This window comes from Phyllobates terribilis, unplaced genomic scaffold (genome assembly GCF_046119375.1).
Source record: "Phyllobates terribilis strain yellow unplaced genomic scaffold, ASM4611937v1 Scaffold_98__1_contigs__length_5973952, whole genome shotgun sequence".
Taxonomy (NCBI): Eukaryota; Metazoa; Chordata; class Amphibia; order Anura; family Dendrobatidae; genus Phyllobates; species Phyllobates terribilis.
The window spans coordinates 529,231-551,095 of NW_027362858.1; the positions used below are offsets into that span (position 1 = coordinate 529,231).

A 21,865-nucleotide genomic window follows, 5' to 3' on the forward strand; every position below is an offset into this window, starting at 1 on the left:
TGGTTTATGGACATTTAATAAACCACCAGTTTGTTTGAACCTGCGCACTGCATCCCTGTGTGAACCAGCGCCTACCACAGAGCAGACCCCTCACAACACTTTAATAAATTTCATCCCACCATCAACTCATCACGCAACTATTCACTCCTGTACTGAAATTAACTTTTTAGACACCTTCAAGCTATTGAACAATGAAATAGAGATGTCCCTGACCCTCTACATGGGTCAGTTTCCATCCAAAACACATAATAAAACTCTATTGTCTACAACCAACCCATTAGATATGTGATGGTGTGATATGATATGTGGGTATCTTTTTGTGTATAGTTATATTTTACTGATTTTCATAGTGTTCTCTTGTTGCTCTGTGTCCCTCTAATGTTGACTTCTCTTGTAGGATGAGTTGATATTTGTTAATTGATGAATAGCTGGTATTTATCATCTGATATGAGCTCCCACAGTTTATTGTACTGTTATCTTTGCCCAGGGTCAGTGAATAATGCTGTTTGCTCATATGCTAATGACATATTGAAGCAGGCTAGCTTGTTGATTTTGCAATGCAATGGAAGGACCAACAATGGGACCCCCCCCCTGACCTGTGAATGAGGAGAATGGACTTTTAAATATCACAGCCAGGAGAGACACTGGTGAGATTCTGTATGGGACGAGGATGTGAGGACAGCATGCCAGAGAGAATGGGAGAAGCCTGGATGACTTTGGAAATATTTCTTGAAGGAATATACAGTACAGACCAAAAGTTTGGACACACCTTCTCATTTAAAGATTTTTCTGTATTTTCCTGACTATGAAAATTGTACATTCACACTGAAGGCATCAAAACTATGAATTAACACATGTGGAATTATATACTTACCAAAAAAGTGTGAAACAACTGAAAATATGTCTTATATTCTAGGTTCTTCAAAGTAGCCACCTTTTGCTTTGATGACTGCTTTGCACACTCTTGGCATTCTCTTGATGAGCTTCAAGAGGTAGTCACTGGAAATGGTCTTCACTTCACAGGTGTGCCCTGTCAGGTTTAATAAGTGGGATTTCTTGCCTTATAAATGGGGTTGGGATCATCAGTTGTGTTGTGCAGAAGTCTGGTGGATACACAGCTGATAGTCCTACTGAATAGACTGTTAGAATTTGTATTATGGCAAGAAAAAAGCAGCTAAGTAAAGAAAAACGAGTGGCCATCATTACTTTAAGAAATAAAGGTCAGTCAGTGCGAAAAATTGGGAAAACTTTGAAAGTGTCCCCAAGTGCAGTTCCAAACACCATCAAGCGCTACAAAGAAACTGGCTCACATGAGGACCGCCCCAGGAAAGGAAGACCAAGAGTCACCTCTGCTTCTGAGGATAAGTTTATCCGAGTCACCAGCCTCAGAAATCGCAGGTTAACAGCAGCTCAGATTAGAGACCAGGTCAATGCCACACAGAGTTCTAGCAGCAGACACATCTCTACAGCAACTGTTAAGAGGAGACTTTGTGCAGCAGGCCTTCATGGTAAAATAGCTGTTAGGAAACCACTGCTAAGGAAAGGCAACAAGCAGAAGAGACTTGTTTGGGCTAATGAACACAAGGAATGGACATTAGACCAGTGGAAATCTGTGCTTTGGTCTGATGAGTCCAAATTTGAGATCTTTGGTTCCAACCACCGTGTCTTTGTGCGACGCAGAAAAGGTAAACGGATGGACTCTACATGCCTGGTTCCCACCGTGAAGCATGGAGGAGAAGGTGTGATGGAGTGGGGGTGCTTTGCTGGTGACACTGTTGGGGATTTATTCAAAATTGAAGTCATACTGAACCAGCATGGCTACCATAGCATCTTGCAGTGACATGCTATTCCATCCGGTTTGCGTTTAGTTGGACCATCATTTATTTTTCAACAGGACAATGACCCAAACACACCTCCAGGCTGTGTAAGGGCTATTTGACCAAGAAGGAGAGTGATGGGGTGCTACGCCAGATGACCTGGCCTCCACAGTCACCAGACCTGAACCCAATCGAGATGGTTTGAGGTGAGCTGGACCGCAGAGTGAAGGCAAAAGGGCCAACAAGTGTTAAACATCTCTGGGAACTCCTTCAAGATGGTTGGAAGACCATTTCCGGTGACTACCTCTTGGAGCTCATCAAGAGAATGCCAAGAGTGTGCAAAGCAGTCATCAAAGAAAAAGGTGGCTACTTTGAAGAACCTAGAATATAAGACATATTTTCAGTTGTTTCACACTTTTTTGTAAAGTATATAATTCCACATGTGTTAATTCATAGTTTTGATGCCTTCAGTGTGAATGTACAATTTTCATAGTTATGAAAATACAGAAAAATCTTTAAATGAGAAGGTGTGTCCAAACTTTTGGTCTGTACTGTATATGGATAAATATATGGTCTATTTTATCCTCTGTCTGCTGGATTGTTGGACTCTCATCTCCCAGGGCGTTAGTACCATTACCGGACTGCATTCATGTTTTTGGACTATTTTTCTCCTCTGTGTGGTGGATTATATACGGACCTTTCAGTATTGCCTATCATAAAGGTCTTGGAATTGTTCAATCTTCTCTTGCTCTGTTGATTGTGTGATGTTGGAGAAGGACCCCGTGACAAGATACAATCGGATATGTTCCAACCCTATGGACAGAGACAACACCTTGGTGGCCTCAGAAGGACTTTTATGAACGAGGGATGCCATACAAGAAGAATTGAAAACCAAATTGCAAGAGCCACCAGAATATCAAGGAATCATCTCCTACATTACAAAACTAAACAATTAATCTGGTGCCTCTAATAGTCCCCTATAATCCAAATCTGGAGGTGCTAAGTAGAGCTGCATGGAAATTACAACCATTATTACAAAAAGATGCCCGCTTACAATCTATATTTCCAGATCCCCCACTTCTGTGTTTTAGGCAGCCCCCAAAACTAAAAAGCATCATTGTCAGAAGCTCCATGTCCTCGCTACAGGAACCTTTCCCTGCAACCAGAAAAAAATGTAAAATCTGTCCATTTATAATGAACACAGACAAGATAAAGATACCCAACTCAAATCAGGACCACAAGATCCCAGGTACTTTCAGCTGCATCACATCTAATGTAGTGTACTTTAATTATATGTAATAAATGTCCAGCTTGGGGGTCTGTATGTAGGGGAGACAGGGCAAAAACTTAGAACAAGGATGAATTGTTATCGCCACACAATAAAAGAAAAAAGATTAGATCTACCTGTGGCCTTACATTTTTTATCCCTGATCACAGCATCATGGACATGAAATTACTTGTATTCAAATCTCAGACAGAAAAATGTGGAATTACAAACTTATGACAATCTTTGACACACTCACAGAGCAGGAATTAATGTGTCGCATGGATTTATGTCTTTCTACATCAACTAAGGAATGTGCTCCTCAGACCCTTTGGGGGCATCACAATCATGGACCAGACCTCAATCACAGGACAATAAAACTTCCATACTCCTGATCAATGAACTGTTCCAATATTCACAGCCACAACTGCTTCTCCCTCTCCCATACTAATAGTTCTGCTTCACATCACTTGTCTTATCTATTGCATTATTCCTGTGCCCTGTTGTGTATAAATATGTGACTCTTCAGATTTTGTGTTATACTATGTCTACTGAAGAGATCTGAGTAGTCTCGAAAGCTTGTAATTTGTTACCATCTTTTCAGTTAACCCAAGGTATCAACCACTGAAGACTCTCAAATTTTAATATTTTTTTCCAAACAGCAATTTTAAGATCTATACACAGGTGTTCAATGGGATTTAGATCCGGACTCATTGCTGTTCACTTCACATCTCTACAGCACTTTGTTTCCATCCATTTCTGGGTGCTTCTTGATGTATGTTTGGGGTCATTGTCATTCTGGAAGACCCATTACATAGAACACAAACCCAGCTTTTTGACACTAGGCACTACATTGCCACACAAAATCCTTTCTTATTCTTCAGATTTCAGGATGCCTTCCACACAGTCAAGGCACCCGGTGCCAGAGGCAGCAAAAGAACTCAAAGACATCTTTGAACCTCCACCATATTTGACTATAGTTACTGTGTTCTGTTCTTTTCTTTGTAGGCTTCATTTTGTTTAAACAGTAGAATGATGTGCTTTACCAAAAACCCTATATTGGTCTCATCTGTCCACAAGATGCTTCCCCAGAAGGATTTTGGCTTATTCATGTACATTTTGGCAAACTGCAGTGTAGCTTCTTTATGCCTCTGTGTCAGCAGTGGGGTCCTCCTGGGTCTCCTGCCATAGCGTTTCATTTAATTCAAATGTTGACTTATAGTTCACACTGGCACTGATGCACCCTGAGCGTGCAAGACGGCTTGAATCTCTTTGGAACTTTAGTGGGGCTGCTTATTCACCATCTGGACTATCCTGCGTTGCAACCTTTCGTCAGTTTCTCTCTTCTGTCCACATTCAGAGAGATTAGCTACAGTTCCATGGGTTGTAAATGTGTTGGTTATGTTGCGCACCATGGACAAAGGAACATCCAGATCTCTGGAGATGGACTTGAAAAATATCAACAATTTCAAGGTTACAACAATTTTGGTTCTCAAGTCCTCAAACAGTTCTCTTCCTCTCTTTCGTTCTCCATACTTAGTGTGGCACACACATGCACACAATGCAAAGATTGAATCAACTTTTCCCTTTTTTATCTGGTTTCAGGTGTGATTTTCATGTTACCACAATTGAGTTTGAACGAGCTTCACATGCTTGAAATAAAGTTGTTTACCCACACCCCACAATTTTGACAAGGTGCCAACAATTTTGTCCGGCGCATTTTTGTGGTTTTGTGTGAATTATGTTCAATTTGCCTTTTTTTCTCTTTTTTTTATTGTGTTGTTCCAATAAACACAAAAGAAATAAATGTGTATAACAAAACATGTATAATTGTAATAATTTTCTGGAACAATTTCAAGGGAGCCAACACTATGGCCATGACTTGTTTTTGTTGCCTTTTAAATTTGTTGCAGCATTTCATCCTCTTCATGTTCAGCTATATTAGGGAGCTTGTAGCAATCGCAAATTAGCAGCTTTCCATTATTGCCATTTCCATGTACATTTACCCATACTGGCTCTACATTGTCGTCATTGAGCACAGGTTATAAATTGGATTTAACGAAAATACCCATCCCTCTATCTTTTGTTTCTTTCCTAACTTTTTAAGTGTAGTGTAACCCTCTGTTTGTCACCCAGTCCTGGCTTTCTAGCCAGGTTTCCCTAATGCCCACCACATTGTAATCTGTGGCTGACACAAGAGCCTCTAATTCATTCATTTTGTTTGCAAGTTTTATTGCATTTTGCCAGAAGACATTTATTACTCCTACTCACCTACTTAATTTCCTGGAATGTCCTAGCCCCCATAAATCCTCATTGACCCCTACTGTCTCTCTGTCTACTGTATCCCCTTATTTGTACAAGTACCCTCCCTCTGTGACGCCTCGCAAGCCCTACCCTGGGAAGATGGGGGTACTCGAAGCCGGGTCAGATGTTGAAGGGATGCAGTCGTGGCCTTGACCCGTTCCGTGCCCAGGGCCGTCACATTAAAAAGGATGTTAGGGCTATCCGGGTTGAGTGGTAATTGTCGACTACGCCACCTGTGGTGTCTGGTGATGCGCCACCAGCGCCGCTAGCAGTCTGCTGAGGCCCGATGTCATGGCGGCTAAAGTTCTCGCTGCTCCCCACAGGCAGAGCACGGCCTCAGGGCAGGCAAGGCGGGATGAAGGGGAGTAGTGTGGGAGAAGGAACCCGGCGTCGCTAGGCATGGCGCGTAATGAACAGTCCGGAGGCCATAGGGATGAGTTTCCAAGGCTTTACTCACAGTTCTCATAAGCAGCGCAAGCCTTCTCCCTGCTCCTCGCGGAGTCCTGCGGCCACCAGGGATGGGGGTTCGACTACCTCCGAGGAAGTCCAGTGTTTGGCAGCGTCCCTACACCAGAGTGTTCCTGCACTATAGACTTTACCCTTTCCCGTCTGTGCGTGTGTAGATAGGCCGGGTCTCCCTCTGAGCTCCTCTCAGTTGTGGGGCTCGGGTGGCAATTCCTCTCCATCCGAGGCCCGGCGGGATCCTCAGGGCCTAACCGGGCTTTCCCGTCCTGGACATAGAGTACGAGGTCGGGTGTCGGGGGCCGGTACCCCTCTTGCAGCCGTAATCCCTCTGAATAGATCAGGTAGAAGAGGACAGGTGGCGTACTCCGCTCCGTCTGCATCCTCCCCGGGACCCATTTGCTAGGGAGCCACACTCTAAAGCTCCCGGGCCTTCTTGATCCTGGTCCTTGGCTGGGTTGAGACATTCCTTGTCTGCAACCTACCTCTCGTCCCATAGATCGGGGTACGAGGGCTGTGTCCCATACCGGTGCAGGCCCACACAGGATCTACGCTCCCGGAGGGAAGTCACATCACACACAGTTCATGACAGCACAGTACGACCACTTGACAGACACACTGTCAGAGACCACACAGGTCTGCGGGGCTGGACAGGTCCACACAGGACCAGAGACGAACCAAGATCGGAGGACCAGCGAATCAGGACCAAGATCAAAGATGGCATTCTAATATATATGAAATTAGAAGTGTCACTAACTAACTGTTCCTCCACCCACACCCACTAACTGGTTCCTACCACTTTGTGTTCCCCAGACTCCGTGTAACCAGGGGAGCAGCACCTAGTGCATACTAGCTCCCTCTGGTGGAAATGTGTGGTGTTGGATGCAAAAACTAGGTAACTACCATCACACCGGACTTACCTCAGAGGAGGAACACCACACTCCATTAAAGAAGTGCAACATTCCTGTGGCGGCCGAACCCTCAGGGGTGCCACACCTCCCCCCAGATCCTAGTTTAAAAGCTCCTTCATCCATCTGACCATTTTTTCCCGCAGCACTGCTGCACCCTCCCCGTTAAGGTGCAGCCTGTCCCTATCGTAGCGCCTGTAGCTGACAGAGAAGCTGGCCCAGTTCTCCATGAATCCAAACCCTTTCTTCCTGCCACTTATTTAACTCTTTAAGATCCAGTTAACTTTCTAGTGATGATAGTGGAATCTGCAGTATTTCTGAAGACACTTCCTTGGATGCCCTGTACTTCAGCTTCTCTCCTAATTCCCTGTAATCATTTTCAAAGACCCTCCACCTCCCTCTAACTTTGTCATTGGTACCTATGTGTACCATGACTGCTGGATTATCTGATCACATGAAGATCCCCAAATTAACTTAGGAGCTATCTTAAGGACCATAATCTTTCCACTTAACGAGACAATGCAGACGGCACCTGACCCACCTGGAACAAAGCACTCGCCCTACCTCATACTACTGATACCCTTCCAAATCCACCTCAATTATGTCTTGAGGCCCCATCAATTTTTTTTAAAAAGAGAATAGAAAGAATTATGATTTTCCAGGCAATAGGAAGTGGCAACTTAACCTACAGGATTTAAAATTTTTATAATTTTATAAGGACCTACAAATTTAGGCACAAACTTTCTAGATGTGATCTTTAAGTGCAGATATTTTGAAGACAACCACACAAAATCTCCCTCCCTAAAGATAGAAGCCTTCCTACCTCTGTGGTTAGCACCACTTTTGGCCTAGTCACTAGCTACCAAAAGATCCTTTTTGACCTCCCTCCAGACCTTAATTAATTGGGGACAAAATCTCTCCTCCTCTGACATGGAGGATTGTAATCCTGAAAAATTCCCAAACACTACAAACTACAGCAGCTAAAAAAAAAAAAAAGGTCCCGGCAGTCTTGGAGGAATGGTTATTTAGAGCACACTTGGTATGGGACAGAAATTCCACCCAGTCTTTCTGATTAGAGGAGACAAAACATCCCTAATACTGCTCTATTTCCTGGTTCATCCTTTTCTGTTTGACTGTTAGTCTCGGGATGATACACTAAGAGAAAAAACAGATTGATACCAAATCTGGAGCAAAAACGAAGCCAAAAACTAGCCAGAAATTGAACTCCTCAATCGAAAATTATGTTTTTGGGAACACCATGAAATTTAACGATTTGAGAAATTAACAAAGTTGCTAAGATCCTAGCAGTTGACATGTTTTGAAGTGGGACCAAAAGAACGATTTTGCTAAAACGGTCCACCACCACCCACATGACAGTAATACCACCAGTTAAGCAAATCAGTGACAAAGTCCATAGACAAGTGGGTTCAGGTTTGTAATGGAACATCGTTAGGGAAGATATAGCTAGAGGCTTTAGCCCTGGCACAGACTTTCAGACTTTGCATTTTCAGACATACTCTTCAATATCCTTAAGAGCATTCTGCCACTAAAAAGACCCAGAAAGTGATCTTGAAGAGGCAGAAGAACCCACATGGCCAGCGAAAAAGGAGAGCCAGGGAGATAAGTAATGGCAAAATCAAACCGGGCAAAAAATACAAGGCCCACCAAGCCTGTCTGGTGTTTAAGCACTTAGCACCGTCAACATACAACAGGTTCTTATGATCGGTCAAGACAGTCACCTTATCTGCTGGACCTCAAATTTACATTTCTCCAGTTTAGCAAATAAATGGTTGTCACGTAGAGCCTGAAGAAACTCTCTGACATGCTCATGATGCTCCTCCAGAGTATGTGAATAAATCAATATGTCATACAGGTAAATCACCACAAGTCTACCCACTAGTGAGCAAAAAATATTATGATATTTTAAAAGACTGGCAGTGCATTGGTTAACCCAAATGGCATCACCAAATTTTCAAAATGACACTGAGGCATAATGAATGCGGTCTTCCATTCATCACCCTGATGTATGTGTATAAGGTTATATGCCCCTCTCAAGTCAAGTTTGGAAAACCATTTAGATCTAGATAATTGCTTAAACAGGTCCGGTATAAGGGACAAAGGACAGGGATTGTGAACCGTGATTATATTAGTCTCTCCAAAATCCAAGTACGTATGCAACTCTCCATCCTTTTTTTAACAAGAAAAAACTCCCACTGCAACTGGAGAGATGGATGGCCGTATATGACCCTTAGGGCAGAGACACACTGCCGTATAACTCGTGCGAGGATCGCATCGCACTGAATTGACTGGCCCGCACCTCTCCTGACCTGAACATGACAGCGTGATGTATTTCTATGTAGCTGTCAAGCTCAGATCAGGAGAGGTGTCGGCCAGTACGAGGTTTATGATGTGATCCTCGCAGGAAAAGTACGGCCGTCTGTCTCTGCCCTCAGCTGGACTCTTCTGAGTATAGTCTATCAAGGCCGCCCTCCCTGGAAGGGGTTAAACAAACGAGATTTCGGCCTTTTAGCTCCTGGTATGAAGTGGATAGCACAATCATATGCCGCCATATAGTAGACGTCCGGTAACTGGTAATAATCACCTCATGTGTCGTCTATTTGTCTCCAAGCAGGAAAATCCCACGTTACATTCCACACATAAAACTGTAGAAAAGGCGGCGCGGGGTAATTGTGCCAGTAGTGAGGGGCAAATAATGCCGGAAATGTCACTGACTGTGGAGACGTCTCCATGTAGCGTCTTCACTCCGGATATCACTGTACAGGAGCCGCACAGTTCACACTGTGCATTCACTGAGGCCCCTGATCATGTGACCCCTGACTCCTCCCCTCCTGTGACCTCATCACAGGTCCTGTGCGCACAGCCATATATGTGGTGGCGGCTCTGCAGGTGGAGGTATGTGGAGATTCCCCATTACTGGGCGCAGGGGGCATTAACCCCTTCAGCACGGAGACTCTTTTGGGGTCTCTGTGTGGTGTGAACAGTGAGGTAACAGCTGTGGACAGAATGCGGCTTAGCTGGTTCCCGTCCACATTAGATCCATTCAGACGACTGCAGGATGAAGGACAGAAGCCCAGAGAAGTCCTCACACAACGCCATTATTCCTCTCCTAGTTCCAGCACAGTAATGTAGATGCTAGTGATGACATTCGGGGGATTTGCAGCAATATGTGGCAGATACTTGCTGGATCTTCTGCTTTCTGGACCGGTTCCACTTGTAAGTCTTATTAACCCTTTCACCCCAGAGTCTGTTTCACCTTCCTTACAGGTCACTTTTTTCAATTCTGACCAGTGTGTGAAGAATTAAAGCAATGGCAAAGGGAAAAAAATAAAATGTTACTTTTTCCCACAAAAATGTTACTTTACCCCCAAATTTTGTATTTTCCAAAGGGTAACAGGAGAAAGTGCATCATACAATTTGTTGTGCAATTTTTCCTGAGTTAGCCGATATCCCATATGTGGTAGGAAAATGACTGTTTGGGTGTACGGCAGGGCTCGGAAGGGAAGGAGTCCACTTGACTTTTTGTATGCAAAAATGGCTGAAATCGAGAGCGTACCCCATGTCGGGTTTCCAGAGCCCCTGATGTGCCTAATCAGTGGCAGCCCCCCACAAGGGACACCATTTTTGAAGATAGACCCCTCAAGGAATTTATCTAGTTTTGTGGTGAGCACCTGGAACACACAGGTGCTTCACATAATGTTATAATAAGCCGAAGACGAACAACTCCCATACAACAAACTATAATAATTATGTTATTGAACATATATTAAAAAGACAACAATTAAAAACAAAACCAGAATTAAAAAAGGGAAATCTACTGCAAATGAACAAGTAACAGGTAAAAAAGTTTTACTTATAGTTTATGCCAGATGTGAAAATACATATATAGATCCATATGGAGAAATATCTAATAAACACTAACTATATGATTACTTCATACATAGAAATATAAAGTGCATAGTGCGTGTATGAGCACCACATATCTGTTAGTAGGGTCAGTTCATTTTTTAATGTCTCCCCCGAGTGGGACCATATGGAATCTTATGAAGACTCCAGAAATAAAGATATTTGGTCTCATTCAAAATCCACTACGGCTAGTTGCTAAGGTTATGCTACACAAATACAAAATTATTATTATTATTATTTATATAGCTCCATTGATTCCATGGTGCTGTACATAAGGAGGGGTTACATACAAAATACAGATATCACTTACAGTAAACAAACTAACAATGATAGACTGGCACAGAGGGAAGAAGACCCTGCCCTTGTGGGCTTACATTTTACTGGATGATGGGGAAGGAGACAGTAGGTTGGGGGGATTGCAGTAGCTCCGGTGTTGTTGAGGTGGCAGCAAGCAAGGTCATGGCAGGCTGTAAGCTTGTTTAAAGAGATGTATTTTCAGGTTCCATCTGAAGGATAAAAGTGTGGTGGATAATCGGACGTGTTGAGGCACAGAATTTCATAGGATGAGGGATATTCGGAAGAAATCTTGGAGGCGATTAACCTCCACCTGTAGAGCCGCCACCACATATATGGTTGGTAGAGACTAAATCCAAGTTGACAAAATATAACTAGTGCTGTGATAGGGTAACAAGAGGTACACAGTGTATTCAGGTATATTAATAACCCCTACAGAGCCATCTTTAATTGTTTAGCACAGGCTTTTGCAGAGCCTTTGTACTACCAGTAACGTGGAAGCCCCCTATATTTCCATTGACAGAAGACGCACCTGAGCGGGGACTTGCATTTTTTGTAGATTGAATTGAAGCATTTTTTGAAAACATTTTACATAACATTTTCTATCACATTTATCCTGCGCTCTACGCTGAGCACTTACATTGGGGTTTCCATCTACAGTGGGAGAAATAATTATTTGATCCCTTGCTGTTTTTGCAAGTTTGCCCACTGACAAAGACATGAACAGTCTATAATTTTAAGGGTAGGTTAATTTTAACATTGAGAAATGGAATATCCAAAAAAATCAAGAAAATCACATTGTATAAATTAGATATTTGTTTGCATTTGGCAGTAAGAAATAAGTATTTGATCCCTCTGGCAAACAACACTTAATACTTGGTGGCAAAACCCTTGTTGGCAAGCACAGCAGTCAGACTTTGTTTGTAGTTGATGATGAGGTTTGCGCACATGTCAGGAGGAATTTTGGTCCACTCTTTGCAGGTCATCTCTAAATCATTTTGAGGCTGTCGCTTGGCAACTCAGAGCTTCAACTCCCTCCATAAGTTTTCTATGGGACATGACCCCATCCATCTTCCTTTCAGCAAGGTGAAGTCATCTTGTCCCCTTTGATGTTCTTAGGGTTGTACTCATTCTTCTTCTTCCTCCAAACATGGCGAGTTGAGTTAATGCCAAAGAGCTCAATTTTTGTCTCATCTGACCATAGCACCTTATCCCAATAACTCACAGAATCATCCAGGTATTCATTGACAAAATTCAGACAAGCCTGCACATGTGCCTTCCTGAGCAGGGGGACCTTGAGGGCACTGCAGGATTTTAAACCTTTAAGGTGTAATCTGTTACCAATGGTTTTCTTGGTGACTGTAGTCCCAGGTGCCTTGAGATCATTAACAAGTTCCAGTCCGTGTAGTTATAGCCTGATCTCTCACCTTCCTCATGATCAAGGATACCCCACGAGGTGAGATTTTGCATGGTGCCCCAGATCGATGTAGATTGACAGTCATTTTGTATTTCTTCCATTGTCTTACTATTGCACCAACAGTTGTCTCGTTCTCACCCAGCATCTTACTTATGGTTTTGTAGCCCATTCCAGCTTTGTGCAGGTCTATAATCTTGTCCCTGACATCCTTAGAAAGCTCTTTGGTCTTGCCCATTTTGTAGAGGTTAGAGTCTGACTGATTAGTTAAATCTGTGGATAGTAGTCTTTTTCAGGTGATTATATAAGACAGCTGTCTTTAATGCAGGTAATGAGTTGATTAGGAGCGTCTAACTGGTCTGTAGGAGTCAGAACTCATAATGGTTTGTAGGGGATCAAATACTTTTTTTCTCACTGCAAAATGCAAAAAAAATTATCTAATGTATACAATGAGATTTTCTTGATTTTATTTTTTGGATATTCTATCTCTCAATGTTAAAATTAACCTACCCTTAAAATTATAGACTGTTCATGTCTTTGTCAGTGGGCAAACTTACAAAAACAGCAAGGGATCAAATAATTATTTCCCCCCACTGTAAATCTCTGAGTGACATGATTCAGATAAAACCCATTCACTATAACGAGGCAGCAGAGTTACTGTGGACTCCATCTCGTCTCTGTTTAGCGTTGTCTTTTTTGGTCTATTGCGCTTTTATGCACGCTTAAAAATATGGACACTGCCAAATCATAGGACAGACTTGAGTCCACAATGTCTTAATCTGCCTTATTATAGGGAATCTTCCATTGGGTTTTCCGTCTGAATCACATATTTCAGAGATCTACACGGAAACCCTGATGTAAGCGTAGAGCGCAGGATAAATGTGCGCCAAGCCTTATTGCGATCTTTGGGAGGAAGAATGAACAAATCAACAGCAGGTGAAGAATTGTTTTTATTTATTTTTTATGCCGTTCCTCATGTGGTATAAATGATTAGACGACTTTATTCTATGGGTCAGTGCGATTACAGCGATACCAGATTTATATTGTTTTTTATGTTTGGCTGCTGTCACACACTAAAAGATCCTTTTTTTTTTTAGAGCTATAATTTTTCATTATCTCTGCCGACAGAGTCATTTAAGGGTTTGCTTTTTGCGGGACAAGTTGATGTTTTTATTGGTACCATTTTCGGGCATATAACATTTTTTGATCACTTTCTATTCCGATTTTTGGGAGGCAGAATGAACAAAAACAAGCAATTGTTTGGATTTTTTTATCTCGTTCCGCGTGTGCTAAAAGGCAGCTTTATTCTTCTGTTCAGTATGATTACTGCGATACTACGATTATATCATTTTTATGTTTTGGCGCTTTTACACAATAATAACAATTTTATAGAAAATTAATTGTTTTTGCATCGCTATATTTTGACAGCTATATTTTTTTTCTTCTCTGCTGACGGAGCTGTATTACAGCTTGCTTTTTGCGTGACAAGATGATGTTTTTTGTGATACAATTTTAATTTAAATTCGACTTTTTGATGGTGTTTTATTTCACTTTTTTGGCAGCTTCATGAAAAACCATAGTTTTTGCCACCTTTTTTATTTTCTACACTGTTCACTGAAGGGGTTAACTAGTGTGACAGTTTTATAGATCAGATCGTTCTGGACACGGTATTTGAGTACCAGGGGGTGACAGTACGAGAGACATAACCAGTCCGTGATGAAAGCACTGGAATTCTGCCTGACCAAAAATGTATTTTTATTCAATAAGGAGTACTTCCACCAGCTCAGGGGCACCGCGATAGGCAGCCCGTGTGCACCATCGTATGCCAACCTGCTCCTGGGCTAGTGGGAGGAAACTATTGTTTTTGGTGACACTTCGCAGTGCCCTGAGGAGAGTATTATCATGTGGCTCCGCTACATTGATGATATCTTTGTCATCTGGAAGGGCACTGCGGAGACGTTCAAGGATTTTGTCAAGAAACTCAATGTTAACAATATTGGGTTACATTTTATGTATGAGTTGAATTCATCTAGCCTGGCCTTTTTGTACATTAAAATTGAGATCAATTCCAAGGGTGAAATTATCACTAAGGCACATAGGAAAGAAACGGCCACAAATTCCCTCCTGAGGTGGGAGAGCAACCATCCGGCGCCCCTCAGGAGGGAAATCCCCAAGAGACAATATTTAAGAATGCACCAGAATTGCTCTACCTTGCGGTCCTTCGAGAAGCAGGCAGATGACCTCAAGATAAGGTTTAAAGACAGAGGTTATCCCGAAAGAGCCTTGAGGGAGGCAAACAACGAGGCCTTAAAAAACCTGATCAAAGTGAAACTACACGATTCGTCATGAGATATTGCAATAGAGAGGAGGAGATTAGATCAATCCTCCAAAGGAGTATTAAAGATGGACACAGACATGGAAAACGAGATCACACCTTACCCACAAATCACATACCAAAAAGATAAATCTTTGAGGGATAGGCTAGTGCATAGCCAGTATCAGCTGAGAACCACCCCAACTTGGTTGGATAGAGGAATCAAAGGGTGTTTCACATGTGGGGTAAGATGTAAGATGTGTGAATCGATCCAGTCAATCAATGTTCAGAAGCAATGTTACTGGTATCAGGTACTCCATTCGGCACTTCATAAATTGTCGCACTAAGGGCATCATCTATAAGGGCACATGTGAGTGTGTGGTGGAGTACGTTAAAAAAACAAGAAGAGAATTTCGTAGGCGGGTGGGGAAACATATACGAGATATATGGAATAAAAGAGACACACTGGTCGCTAATCACATAAACCTACTGCATCACGGGGATGTAAGGAAGATCCTATTTATGGGGGTCGAGAAAATTACATCTCCGGTGAAAGGAGGTAACTGGGATAGGTCGATTTTACAGAGGGAGACCCGTTGGATTTTCAACCTCAGAACGGTACACCCGAATGGCCTGAATAAGCAAATGTCCTTAACTCCTTTCTTTGAAATAGAGGTGTAATAGGGACATATAGTCAGGGACAGCCGCCGACGAGTGGGGGCGCCATTGCGCAGGACAGGATGCCAACCTCCGCGTTAGGTAGGTGTGCAGATAGAGAGGGAAACGCTAGGGCATTTATAGATCTTTTCCACCCATTCTTTGGCAGTTTGGTTTGGTAGGGCAGTTCTGTATTGACTAGACACACCTGCCCACACTGTAACAAAACCCTCACTGGCGACAACAGTCGCTGATACATAGCACTCTCTTTGATGTCTCCAACATCGTTGACAGCCATCATTTCTGCTCAGCGTGAATCGATTTTAACCAATGAACAGCACTGAAGTCCACTGTTCCCTTGTCCAGCGTAGATGCTACCTGGCCCATGCAAGTCGATGACGCCTGTGCCTGGTGGTGTGGTCAGGAACCCTAGCAGACCACACTGATGTAAACTGTTTCGAATGGTCTGACATGACACTTGGGTGCCTCTCACCTCCCTTAAATGTGCCTGCAGTTGTGTGGCATTATCCAGTTCCGAAAGGCATTGTTCACAATGAAGCAGTCATCAGTGTGGGGTGTGGCCAAAGGATGTCCACTTCTCTGCCTTTCTGTGACTTTTCCACTCTCTCTGTATCTCTATTGCAACCTGCTGATGATGACACTCTGTGACACTCAAAGCTCAGTGACCACTTTCATCTGAAAACATCCTGCTTCAATTCTAACGCCTACATTTTTTGGGCGATTCATGGATCAAACACTTGTGAATTTTGCCATTAGGCTCCTTGTTAGAGAACAGCAAGTTGTGCAAAAAGTTCTGTAGGGTTTCTAGTCACTCAGCTGTGGTTGAGGAAGGCACCGGTTTCAATAAAATGTCCAGGCTAGTTTATTAGAACTTCATAAACCACTCAGCATAAGTTAACAAAAAGACGCCCTTTTCCGGCACAGTGAAAAACAGAAAGTAAATAGTTCAGACAGTGCTGTGGGTTCGCCTACTCAGGTCAGTGTCCTTTAGCAGACAGCCTGGAGGTCTCCACAGTTCCAGTCACAGACACTGAATGAGACACTTGGCCTTCATTTTATCTGCCATACCACACTCCCGGCTGGGACTATGTGAGCCCCACTCTTTGACTGCTCTTAAACTCGGCCCTGATACGCCCTATTAACCCTCAGCACTATCTGTCCTTGAGTCTGCTTTCCAAGGCTTACATCACCGAAGCTACCAACCTCGATGATATATATCTCCCATCAAGCACCTGTGTTACATGCAAGCCGCCTAAGCTCAGATAGGGGCGAGACCGATTACATGAATTCATTGGAATTCTGGGGGAACCGTTAATCCGGGCGACCATAGGCAGCAGCTTCTCTGAGGCACAGGACAGATTCAATTGCTGACCAGACACATTTGAAAGAGTCCTCATAAACGGTAGAACAGTAACATTTAATGAGGCATGGCCAATGCAATGTACATGTCTCTTTGAGCAACAGGCTCCAGTAATAACAGTACAATCTTCTTTGCAGCACAGCAGTACACAGTCTATTATCCTGTAGCATAGTACAGTACAGTTTAGATGCATACACAACCACAGGCTTTTCCTTCACAAGGTCTCAATTGTACACAGCATTCTTTATCCTGCATGGAGATGGGGGGGGTTTGATGAGGGAGACGATCCCTATGACAGGATTCCTTCCAGTCCTTATCTTCCTGGTTGACAGTACTCCACACTGTTAGCTCAGGGAGTCTATCTGACCTGTGCTTAGCTTCCCTCCTGACCTGAATTCTGTTTTCTTGCCTTCTGTGAGATACAGATCATAAGCCACCTTTCTCTTCCGCTCTGGACAGACAGTAAACAACTTCCCCACAATCCCCCTGGGGCTCTGCTAAAACACTCCCCTTCTCCTGTGACTGTGTTAACCCCTCTAGTTGCTGGATGCTTCTGGAGCACACTTCCTGTCTCCTGTGCTTGTGTTACTTCTAATAGTTGCTGAATGCTTTTAAAGCAACAGCACTACTTCTGCACGTCACACATGTCCGGCGGCCATCTTACAGTACTGAAACATTGAACAGTTGGACATGTGTATCAAAACATTAAGAGATGGTCACATTAAAGAGGTTATCCACTGCAATGTGTAGTTGGCAGATGGATTTAAACCTAGGAAATAAGGCTTTCTTCAAATACCTTGTGTTTCCAAATGTGCCTGTGAGCGGCGCTATCGTTGTCCTCTTAGCACCATCATGTGACCCCCGGCTGCAGTTGCCTCTGATGTCTGGTGACTTCACGTCAAGTTCCGGAATTGATTGACTGGGCTGTGGGCGGCGTTTCACCACATGTCACAGCCCAGCATCGTGTGCGCTCTCTCTTCACTGCTTTCATTAACAGAGTGGCGCAAGCCCGCGAGATGCTGGGCTATGAAGTGATGAAACTTCACAGCCCAGTCAATCATTGAGACTGGGACATCGGTGATGTTGGGTCAACTTCCAGTTCTGGGAGTTGCCATTTTTGCCCAGTCTCTTTCTTATGGTGGAGTCATGAACATTGACCTTAACTGAGGCAAGTGAGGTCTGCAGTTCTTTGGATGTTGTTGTGGGGTCTTTTGTGAGCTCTTGGATGAGTCATCGCTGCACTCTTGGGGTAATTTTGATCGGCCGGCCACTACTGGGAACATTCACCACTGTTCCATGTTTTTTGCTATTTGTGAATAATGGCTCTCACTGTGGTTTGCTGGCGTGTCAAAGATTTAGAAATGGCTTTATAACCTTTTGCAGACTGATAGATCTCAATTACTTTGTTTCTCATTTGTTCCTGAATTTCTTTGGATCTCAGCATGATGGCTAGTTTTTGAGGATCTTTTAGTCTACTTCACTTTTTCAGGCAGGTTCTATTTAAGTGATGCCTTGATTGAGAACAGGTGTGGCAGTAATCAGGCCTCTATATGGCGAAATTGAACTCCGCTTCCCAAAGATGTGATAAACCACAGTTAATTTATGTTTTAATGGGGAGTTGGGGGGGGGGCAATCACTTTTTCACACAGGGCTCTGTAGGTTTGGATTTCTTTTTCCCTTAATAATAAAGACCTTCATTTAAAAACTGCATTTTGTGTTTACTTGTGTTATCCTTGTCTAATATTTAAATTTCTTTTGTGATCTGAAACATTTAAGTGTGAAAGACATGTGAAAGAATAAGAAATCAGGAAAGGGGCGAACACTTTTTCACACCACTGTTGGTTTTATTAGTAGATGTAAAGGAATCTAAATACTGTACAATAATCTCCTCATATGTTCCCCTTATTATCTCCAGTAATTGTATTATTACACTGGATTTTTATGATGTTACATCGGCTCATCATCTTCTCATTCAGGTCTCTACAATATCGGATCCTCTTAGTGAATATCTTCTATATAAAAGAATTTTCCTGAATTACGCATCAAAGATGGATATGGACAGAGACAAGATGGCGCAGAGGATATTACACCTCACCCTAGACATCCTCTTCCATTTTACTGGAGAGGTGAGAGATTCTGATGATGTCACATTACACCATTCTTATCTATGGGAATAACAGATGGACAGAACTGGAGAGGTGAGGACTCTGGAAATGTCTGGAGTGAGATTTATTAATGTGTCTCTCCATAACCAGGATTGCACAGTAGTGAAGAAGACCTCTAGTGAGCGCTTTCAGGACCCTGTGTCTGAGGGATGGGGAAGACCCCTGAGCCCAATCACGAGGCCTTCACCTCACCACCTAATACATGAGGACATCAATGACCAGAAGATCCTAGAACTCACCTACAAGATGATTGAGCTGCTGACTGGAGAGGTGACACTGCTGAGAATGCTGGGACATTATACAGTAATGCTATGAAGGGATCAGGGGATGACGGTATCATTGCATGTGCCAGGTTCCTATAAGGTGTCAGAATGTCGCCGTCTATTTCTCCATGGAGGAGTGGGAGTATTTAGAAGGACACAAAGATCTGTACAAGGACGTCATGATGGAGGTTCCCCAGCCCCTCACATCACCAGGTAATAGACAGGGCTAAATACACACACGGCCTATAGTTATCTGTATGTAAAGAATGAATTCAGTCCCTGTATGTGTTTCCTCCAGATCTATCCAGTAAGAGGACAACACCAGAGAGATGTCCCCGTCCTCTTCTTCCACAGGACTGTAAACAAGAAGATCCCAATGTTCCTCAGGCTCATCAGGTAGATGGAGAGAAGGTGTCATGAGATCTCCCCTATGATGTGTAGACGGCTGTGAAGATCTTGTGCTCAGTCTTGTTTTATCCACCAGTATTATATGTTTTATACTTGTGTAATGAGAATGGTGGAGATGGCAGGATTAGAGCTGATCATAGATGTGACTTCTCCATCTGTCTGTGACTTTTATAATATTTGTTTCAGGGTGAAGATCTGATCCATATTAATACTACAGAGACATATGTAAGGGGTGATGAGCGGTGTAAAGATGAGATTTCCACATATGACTACCCAGGTGAGTAGTAATCACTAAATGCAGAGAAGTCACAGATTCTTCTCAGTCACCAGCTGTGGCTGCTTTATTGGTTGTGTAGTCCGGCTGTATCACAATTGTGTGATCACCATTTTGCCTCTAGACCACAACATTCTCTTCCACCCAAAACTGTTTGAATGGCTTTGAACATTGAAAGACCTTTTCCATAGAACTTATAACCTGGAGGATCCACCTACCCCCAGGGATTAGATGATGCTGACCGTTACCTGCCCAGATCTGTAAACTACAAAGTAAAATGACAGCGTATGTAGAATGTGCTGACAAGTGAGAAAATCTCTTGTAGAAAAATATTATGATGGGCCTCTTAGAGAAAGCGGAGGGTAATGATGCTGTTGGCTTCCTAGTTCCCTGATATCTTATTGGATGAATCTACCTTCTCTCCCTTCTGTGCTGTTGAATGTCCTCATATGGTCCCTACAAGACCAGGTCCAGTCTCCCTGACCTAATTTAACTTTTATGATTGAAAATATTAAATGTGCAGTGAGGGCCACGTGTGAATTTCTGTACAATAACAGCAGATTTACCCTTTATCCTGACTTTTCAATTTCTTTTTAAACCGACTAACTTCAAAACAGATTGTGATAAACTATAAAGAAAACATTACACCTGTGCCACGATATATCTCTAAGCTGTGCGTGGCTGATGGCTGTAATATACATTTATTCACGTCTGCAGGAAATGTGTGGCCATGGCTCGAGTCCTGGTTTCATGGATTTGTTGAGGGAGGGCAATAACCCTTCACGGTTGACCAAGTGAGTGTCAAATTATTATATTGATTGCAATCCACAGAAAACCAAACGGAAACAATGTTCTGTATTGGGAGGATTCAAAGAATCTCTGATCCCGTTTATTTTGCTTAGCATTTTATATTGTTTTGAGCATATCAATAGCCAATCAACTCTGCAGCCATACTACAGTACTACAGGCTGACCGATGTTAGTACAATTATTACGGAAACACATATATGGTCATATTAGTTCGAAGCACGATGGAATTTTACAAGGTCAATCCTGGCCTAAACTAGTTAGATAACAGGAGCAGAGTGTCTGACAAAATACAAAATGTTCTTGTGAGAAAAGTTAGTGTGGGAAAGATGAAGCGAGAGAAAAGATGGAAAGAATGTATGTTATGCAAGGAGTGATAATAACATGATTTTGAAACAAGCAGACAAAATGGAGCTGCTATAGCATGAATATCAATATGTCCTTTACATTTTCCCCCCTAAAAATTATGTTATTATCAACATTAGAGGTGCTATCCCAGGGTCATGCTTTGAGCCTGAGGGACATTGGTCTTCGCTCAATTAGTGCCCTTGTTACCAATCGAGGCTGTCGCGGCATGTCCATCCCCCCTTGTTGGTTGATATAATCATAAAGCTCTGATCTTCAGACGTAAGGTTTGTCAGGGCGTGCGGGTAAAGGTCATCATTCCCTTGCCATCCAGGTCCTCAATGCTGGTTACATCTGGGAGGTCCGTGTACAGTAGCACTGTATGTCGGTTAACAGCGTCCTCCTTGCTCTCTGCTGACTGGCAAGTTTTCCTCATGCAAAATGGGATACAATAAAAGACTAGTTTTAGTAAGACATATATTACCAAGATGCAAGCAGCAATATGCAACACTCCTTGTAATATTCCAGCAATCCACCCACCAATCCCTTTAAACCAATTAGCAGGATTCAAAAAGGAAAATGTATCAGACCACCAATTGTCTTTGGTCAATTCTTTATGTTTGTTATACTCTTCCCTGAGTTTCCTAATGTCCTCCATTTTAGTCTTTAACCGTATGGTAGAGTCGGGATCAATATAGTGACAACAGGCTGGGCTTATAACCTGACACATCCCTCCTTGAGTTGCTGTCAAATAGTCCAGCACTAAAGTATGTTGATTAGCCACTATGATAAGTTGATTCTGCACTGCAACAGTAGTATTAATTACTTTCAAAATATTCCAAATCTGGTCATCTAAGTAATCAGT

The 21,865-nt window shown here is 42.8% G+C and overlaps 2 protein-coding genes across 2 annotated transcripts in view; both read left to right on the forward strand.

Moving 5' to 3' along the window:
* The first annotated feature begins 9,617 nt into the window (after positions 1-9,617).
* Positions 9,618-19,397, forward strand: LOC141198571 (gastrula zinc finger protein XlCGF66.1-like). The gene is made up of 4 exons (XM_073662997.1): positions 9,618-9,989; positions 18,716-18,865; positions 18,995-19,174; positions 19,257-19,397. Exons 1-4 carry the CDS (start codon positions 9,906-9,908, stop codon positions 19,395-19,397), a joined length of 555 nt encoding a protein of 184 aa, XP_073519098.1. The 5' UTR covers positions 9,618-9,905.
* Positions 19,398-19,467: 70 nt separating this feature from the next.
* LOC141198589 (uncharacterized) overlaps positions 19,468-21,865 on the forward strand; it is a 44,669-nt gene continuing 42,271 nt past the window's right edge. Inside the window, exons 1-2 of the mRNA XM_073663012.1 lie at positions 19,468-19,563; positions 19,762-19,852. The gene's annotated coding sequence lies outside the window, so the exon portion shown is untranslated. The remainder of the gene's footprint in view (positions 19,564-19,761; positions 19,853-21,865) is intronic.

Coding starts and splice junctions, on each gene's coding strand:
- LOC141198571 (XM_073662997.1), top strand. CDS start 9,906: ATGCTAGTGATGACATTCGGGGGATTTGCAGCAATATGTGGCAGATAC. Junction 18,866..18,994: donor TCTTCCATTTTACTGGAGAG/GTGAGAGATTCT, acceptor CTCCATAACCAG/GATTGCACAGTAGTGAAGAA. Junction 19,175..19,256: donor TTGAGCTGCTGACTGGAGAG/GTGACACTGCTG, acceptor TGCATGTGCCAG/GTTCCTATAAGGTGTCAGAA.